The following is an 8054-nucleotide window of genomic DNA, read 5'->3' on the forward strand; positions in this document are numbered from 1 at the left end:
TTGGAATGGACACTAAGGTGATACCACGCCAATTGTCAGTTCTGGAGATGGCCTTTCTTGGGAAGTTTTACAATGAGATGCTTCGACCAGTCCTTTGGTATGACATTTGTCGTCCATATGGTAGTGAAAAGGTCAGTCAGAACTTTTGTAGCACGGTTGTTTGAGACGAACAAGAACATAACCAACATTAACCCCCGCTTAAAAGCAGCTTATTGTGGTGGAATCAAGTTAGACGAGATACCATGTATGAGGACAGAGAAGCACAGTGTAAAACCAGTGAAAAAGCCGGTTTATTCACTTGCTCAAACTATAGAAACCTCTCAATGCACATTTTTATTTTATTCAAGACGAAGATTTTAAGTTGGTACTCTATCGAGCTCCAATGTCGGAGTTTATTTGGATGCAATGATAAATGATAAAAATGATAAATGGGTTATACTTGTATAGCGCTTTTCTACCTTCAAGGTACTCAAAGCGCTTTGACAGTATTTCCACATTTACCCATTCATACACACATTCACACACTGATGGCGGGAGCTGCCATGCAAGGCGCTAACCAGCAGCCATCAGAGGCAAAGGGTGAAGTGTCTTGCCCAAGGACACAACGGACGTGACTAGGAAGGTAGAAGGTGGGAATTGAACCCCAGTAACCAGCAACACTCCAATTGCTGGCACAGCCACTCTACCAACTTCGCCACGCCGCCCCTCGATATACTACATTTTTTTTGTTTTCAGAAGTATTTTATTCAAAATGGAATTAAGAAATCAAAAACAAAATATATATTTTTATGTAAACAAAGGCCAGTCAAAATAAACAGGTTTCCACTTGTATAGATCTTTTTTATCTTTAAGGGGTGTCAAATCACTTTGACACTGCAGCGTCAGGACCAACTGGGGGTTCGATATCTGGCCCAAGACATGGTCATGATTTTTCACCAAGTGCCACCTCTGAAAACAATTGGCTAGCCAAGTATGACCATAATTACAAACAATAAAATACAGTAGTGTAGTAGGCTTAAGTGTTCATTAAAAACAAGGCAGAGGTTTTATTTAACAAGTATATTTATTATTTTTGGCCACCGTAACATTACACACAGTTTGAACAGTAACACTGAATACCGGACAATAAAACACTATTTTAATCAAGTGATTATTTGGCGTACAACTAGATGGCGCCCGTATCACAGTTTGAGAATCACTGAAATAGAGGACTGAACCAGCAACCATAAGGTTGAGACAGCCCCTATATAAATAGCAGCAATAACAACAAACACCAAAGCTCCTCAAAACAAAAAGAGCATTTTGGGATGATGTGTTCAGAAAGATGCACACAGGTATTTAGACAAAGTTTATCTGGTAGACTTTGGCTAAAATTATAGCTAAAGCTATTTTCACACAACTCCGCCTTTCTGTTAGTTAGCTGCGCAACAAGCTAACTATCTTACAGCGTCCTCCAGATGTACGACAGGCCTCCACTTCAAAAATGCCCCCTCATCACAGACGTACTGCCATGAAAAGCAAGGTCTGCTTTGCAAACTCAGCAAGTTATTCATGTCTTTGGCGTATTTAGGGATTACTTGCGGTTATGCCACGACCGCAGCCATTTTTCTGTTCATGCTGCGGTGGTGTTAACAATAAATTTGATCTTTTCTTTGACAACGTCCACCCCTAACCTTCAGTCCCACTTCTAAGATTTTGGTGATATATATTTAAGCATGTTTGAATAATTGTGTCAATGAGAAACAATGCTAAATAACTTGCGCTCCCCATTTGTGGAAAATGTAAGATATACGTTGTACAACCCAAAATGTAAGACATTCAATGCTGTGATGGCTTTTTAAACATGTGACCGTATTTTAAGTATATTTTATTAATGAGCAAAAAAAAAAGTGATTAATATTAGCTGACATTGGTTTGAGTGCATGAAAGCAAAATATTGCAAGTAAAAGTGGCAAAGTGGAACTCGGGCAAGAAATCTCCCATTTGTTAAAGCCCCAGCAACATTTTGGACAAACTTCTTCACTTTGCCGAGACCTACTGACCGTGTAACACTATGTCAAGTGTAGTTAGAACATGAAATACAAGAAGGCTGACAAATAAATCCAAGGCGGTCACAATATTCCCCGACTACTACACCGCACATTTCTAGAGATCTTTTCTCAGTGGCTGCCATAACTGTTCAGTTGATTAAAGTACAACATTTGAAGAGGTGGACTTTTTCCTCACTGATGAATAATTGACAGCAGATATGTTTTTGTGTCTTACCTTCTCAGAGGGATCTCTCAAGGCACTGAGATCCTCGTCATCTTCATCCAGTATCTTCAGTGGCTTGTTTGGGGTCTTCTTTCCTTTCGACTCTCCCTTACCCTCAGAGTTCTGTAAAATAGTTTGCGGGTCACATACAAGTTTCAACAAAACAGTTTTTACATATTTCAATAGGTTTGGTTTGTGTTTTGATGGCATGACACAAAAGAGGACATGATTATTAAGCAAACACCTTTCCATGTTAGTGAAGAATGGGACACAATTCCGGTAAATCTCATTGAACTGGCTTAAATGTCTACATTTTCAACACATTACACGTGTGTCCCTACGGAATCATGTTAGCTTTTGTAGCTCAATGGCCGAGTCCGGGATTCCGAAGTTTAGCCATGTTTCTGAAATTATGTAAAAGCCAACAGTACCTATGAGCCCACGGACAGAATTAATCAGATTAAAAGCCTAACTGGAATGAAAATGCTTCATGTAAACACGCCATTCGGAATATTCTGACCCGATCACACACGCTCGGATGAAAATTTCATTCCGATCGAGACGGGTGGTTTATGACAGTCATTCGAAATGGAGCGTATGAAAATACTTCTCCCGAAATTCGGGTTGAAATTATACTTACTACGCATGTCTTCAGTCCGCTATACTTTGGTGAAGCGGGGACTAAATTCAATAGTCTTAGAATGAAACAATTATCTTGCTGCTGTCTCCCCCCATTCAACATCTACAGAAGTAGCGTTATATACTGTTGACGAAACTAACAAAAGTATGGTGTGGAGTGTCATGTTTCGATGCAACGACCGTACAGCTACTCCAAGTGCTAACTGCTAGCCTCAGAGACGTACACAGAATGTCGTAACATGCAGACACGCGGAAATTCCCACCTATCAGAACATGGAGGGCACGGAACAGCTCCATTTCAAAACGAGAGGTAAAACAAAAGTAGCGAACAAAAAGTAAAAATGATAAATTAATACTGTGGCAACGTTGGACTAGCAGAGCCATGTTTGTTTACAGCAGAAGTCACTGCTTCTTCTTCTTCGTTTTACAGTATGTGCTGCGCATGTCAAAATAAAGTATTTCGATTGAAGGTGTAAATCATGAAAATGCACATCACAATCGGATCATTTTTCAGGGTCCATGGACAGTAACATTCTAATCCGAATGACAATCAGATTAAATAAATGATTTCCATGTACTTGTGGCTGGTGTCTCACATTCTGTTTGGTGGCTCTCAGCATGCGGACATGCGGTCCATATTGCCTAGAGGACTAGCGGCTTGTGCTGGTTAGCCATTTTCAAAAACGCAGAGAAAAGTGACATGGTAGGATTACATGAGCTCCGCTTCATCTTACTCCTTTTCAAACATGTAATGAGAAATTGCAAAATAAGCGATGTAACATATTGTAACTGTATGCAAGTTTGAAATAAGCAAACCATAACCATAACAAAACATCGCTCTTGTGGAGTGGCGCCAAGTCGACAACATGATTCAGTGACTATGTCGCTGTCTTTATAAACCTGAATAAATACTATACAAGTGCCCTGTGCCAGCGAGACAGCTCCTCTCTTAAACCGGCGATGTCGTCACAGTATAGTCTTGCAAGATCTCATGGCCCGAGTTCTCTGTATACGGTGGTACCTCTACTCAGTGGCCTAGTGGTTAGAGTGTCCGCCCTGAGATCAGTAGGTTGTGAGTTCAAACCCCGGCCGAGTCATACCAAAGACTATAAAAATGGGACCCATTACCTCCCTGCTTGACACTCAGCATCATGGGTTTAAATTGGGGGTTAAATCACCAAAAATGATTCCCGGGCACGGCGACCGCTGCTGCTCACTGCTCCCCTCACCTCTCAGGGGGTGATCAAGGGTGATGGGTCAAATGCAGATTAATTTTGCCACACCTCGTGTGTGTGTGTGTGTGTGTGTGTGTGAGACAATCATTGGTACTTTAACTTTATTGACTAGTGCCCCAATTGCGAACATTACCAGCTTCCCAACTGATGGTTGAAGCAGTGGCTATCCACAGCTAGAGATCGACACAATCCTGCTCTCTAACCACTAGAACTGAGGCGACGACCATAGCAATGACGCTTGGCGAATTCTCCTGGCTACTGGTAAGTACAGTAATCTACAGACGAACACACTCAAGGCTACTATATTGGGTGAAACGAGTGAAAAGGTGGCTCTGTGGTAGGGCTGGGTGATAAAACAATATCAATATATAATCGCGATAAGACACCAAATCAATATGTTTGATAAAACATTTCAATATATATATATTTTTCCTTCGTCGGAAGAAACAGGAAGTAGGGAAGCAAGGTTGGTTGCATGAACAAAGGCATTCGCTAACTGAGTGATGCAGATTGTGGGATTTTTTAAAACGGACCGTAATCAGACCAAGGGGCTCGTAATCACTAATACTACACCACCTTAGCTGTGCTCACCCTTTAGAGCACTAAACCTGCAGAAAATAGTTCTCAGGTTTCTATGTTTACATTTTCACACTTTGCACTATTTTCTTACATATTCCTTATTTTTAAGAGCTTTTTTAATGTATAATGTTATTTCACTTTTTTGTTGACATGGAGTGTTTTCCATGCTTGTGTTGACATTTCATTTCTGCCTTGATAGCTGAGGGATTACAATCACAGGAAGTTACATTTCAAAATAAAATACATTATTCTCCTGCTAGGTAGGTCATAAAAAATGTCAATTATTGATATAATCATAATATTTAGATAATTACTGCATAACAAAAATTCATTTCCATGGTTAAATAATAACTGGGCAAATTATGTTACACAGCCGTTATTTCCTATCATCAAACCTGCAGAAAATAGTTATCAGGTTTCTCTACGGTTACATTTTCACACTTTGCACTATTTTCTTACACTTTATGAAGCATTTCTTACATATTCCTTATTTTTAAGAACTTATTGTTAAGTGTTCAATGTGATTTTACCATGTTGTTTATACTGATTGAGTGTTTTCCATGCTTGTGTTGACATCTCCTTTCTGCCTTGATAGCTGAGAGAATTATAATCAGAGGAATGTTACATTTGAAATACAAATGTTTACATTTAATGTATTTTTCTCTTGCTCCTTATTTTGCACTGGTCATAAAATGATCATTATCAATATCGACCGACATAAAACAATTATATCATGACACACTTTTCAGCCATTATGCTCAAACCTACTACCGGTATATGGCTGTTATTTCATAATTAGAGGGCTCCAATTGCATAAAAACATGTATTTAGAAGTTTGTAAACAGATTTTATGCTCAAATTATGAAAATGTTTCATTGTTAATAATAAGCCTACTTTGTAGAGATGTTTATTATTTGCCATAAACCAGGGACAGCTGTATTACAATATTGTTTACTAGAGGTGGGAATCTTTGGCCAACTCACAATTTATATCCGATTCTCATGGTGGCGATTCCATTCAGAATCGATTCAACGCAATTCTTGTAATGTATAATTTGGTACATACAGTAAATGATAAAACATTTACCAAAACATGTTACAAATGCTCTGCTGGCGTGCGATTTATAAGCACAGTGTTGGGCTGAAAAAAAAACTTTGATTTTGAAATGTCTTTTTAAAATTAGATTTACAAAAATCACAGAAAGTTAACAAATCTAATAAAATAAAAGAGCAACCACAACTCCAATCCAATTCTAGATATACAATATTTAGGACAGAAATGTACAAAACAATTGAGAAGAAACACAAATACTTGTTAAATACAATACTGAAAAAAAGAAAAATCATAAATTAAGAACACCAACATTATCAATGGGAATATAAATAATAGTTATTTAATAATTTTAATCTAAAAAATGCTTTTTTTTAAAATAAACTCTTGAAAAGTTTGATTAGATTTAGAATCAAAATTAGGGCTACACAATTCATTGGATTTTAATTTCGATTATAGCTTCTCACAATTTGGAAAATACAATAATGGAAAAACAAAAAACGATTAATGGGCCGCGCAACGGGCGTGCAAATATCAGATCTTGTGACGGTGAAACAGATGAAAGAGTGAGAAAAAAGCACTTCTACAATAAATCTGGGATGGCACCATGGTTGTCACAATGCTAGTATGCATAATCAATAATCACTCAACAAAAAAGTAAGTCATGATTTCCGCGTTCACGTATTACCGCAGATGGAGTCACATAATCGTGTAATAATATCAATCAAAATAACCGTGATTATTATTTTTGCCATAATCCTTCAGTTCTAATCGGAATAAATAAAAATTACGATTTGGATGTTGACTGCTTCACAAACCTGCTCTTTCCCCTTGGATTTTTTGAGGAAGTCTTCCACCGCGTCGACAGCCTGCTGAAAGCGCTTGCCTTTATTTATTTTGATCATCTCTTCTTTGTGGGCATGGTAGGGTTTCAGCTGTTCCACTTTAATCCAGGCACTAGGAGAGAAAAGGCTGTTCATACCATGTAGAAGAAGAGTCCTGCCAGAGCAAATCTTCCACTTTTACTCACTGGTCTTCTGTTCCAAAGAATTTGACAAAATGGCATTTTTTGCCTCTTGGTTTTTTCAGATCCTTGGGAGGGCTCACTACCTGTAATGTAAAGAAAGGTTCAGGAGGTACAGTAGCATTTGGTTTCATAAACATCTTCATGACTTACCTTTCCGGGCCATGGTGGATAGCGGCCGAGTTTCCCCCTTAAATGAGATAAGAATTTGTTGGCAAACTTCGCTTTTGCAGCATTCTCTAATTTTGTGGGTTGTACGGGGTACCGGTACAAGTATAGTACCGCGATACTAATGAATCATATTCGGTACTATACCGCCTCTAAAAAGTAACGGTCACGTTGTGTCATTGCTGGTTTTACAAGCAGAGGAGCACGTTTGGCAGCGCACACACACGGAGTACTTACAAGCAGACACAGTGTGTAGACAGAAAAGGGAGAATGGAAGCTTTTTGGCTTAAAAACTAACGATAAAAGTGAAGATATAACACTGAAACGCCCTCAGGAAGAGGTGCTTTAAGACATGGCTAGCTAGCGGCTAAAGTCCAACCGCAGTCTGCATTGTTTTTTCCTATCATCAGACCTGCAGAAAATAGTTATCAGGTTTCTCTACGTTTACATTTTCACTTTGCACTATTTTCTTACTTTATGAAGCATTTCTTACATATTCCTTATTTTTAAGGCACTATTTTCTTACTTTATGAAGCATTTCTTACATATTCCTTATTTTTAAGAACTTGTTAAGTGTTCAATGTGATTTTACCATATTGTTTATACTGATTGAGTGTTTTCCATGCTTGTGTTGACATCTCCTTTCTGCCTCGATAGCTGAGGGCATTATAATCAGAGGAATGTTACATTTGAAATAAAAACGTTTACATTTAATGTATTTCTCTCTTGCTCCTTATTTTCCATTGGTCATAAAATGATTATTATCAATATCGACCGACATAAAACCCTTATATCATGACACACTTTTCAGCCATTATGCTCAAACCTACTATATGGCTGATATTTTAATATTAGAGGGCTCCAATTACATAAAAACATGTATTTAGAAGTTTGTAAACAGATTTTATGCTCAAATTATGAAAATGTTTCATTGTTAATAATAAGCCTACTTTGCGGAGATGTTTATTATTGAAGCGCGCACACACACGGAGTACTTACAAGCAGACAGTGTGTAGACAGAAAAGGGAGAAAGGAAGCATTTTGGCTTAAAAACTAACGATAAAAGTGAAGATATAACACTGAAACGCCCTCAGGAAGAGGCGCTT

At 38.2% G+C, this 8054-nt stretch overlaps 1 protein-coding gene across 3 annotated transcripts in view; it reads right to left on the reverse strand.

The window, feature by feature from the left end:
• glyr1 (glyoxylate reductase 1 homolog (Arabidopsis)) overlaps window positions 1–8054 on the reverse strand; it is a 55656-nt gene that overhangs the window by 42150 nt on the left and 5452 nt on the right. For all 3 annotated transcript variants that reach the window (XM_062050539.1, XM_062050541.1, XM_062050540.1), the window contains exons 2-5: window positions 6934–6970; window positions 6787–6866; window positions 6575–6713; window positions 2266–2376 (exon numbers count right to left, since the gene is read on the reverse strand). In XM_062050539.1, the coding sequence (XP_061906523.1) occupies window positions 2266–2376; window positions 6575–6713; window positions 6787–6866; window positions 6934–6970 (367 nt within the window). The remainder of the gene's footprint in view (window positions 1–2265; window positions 2377–6574; window positions 6714–6786; window positions 6867–6933; window positions 6971–8054) is intronic.

The sequence above is a fragment of the Entelurus aequoreus genome, linkage group LG06 (genome assembly GCF_033978785.1).
Source record: "Entelurus aequoreus isolate RoL-2023_Sb linkage group LG06, RoL_Eaeq_v1.1, whole genome shotgun sequence".
NCBI lineage: Eukaryota > Metazoa > Chordata > Actinopteri > Syngnathiformes > Syngnathidae > Entelurus > Entelurus aequoreus.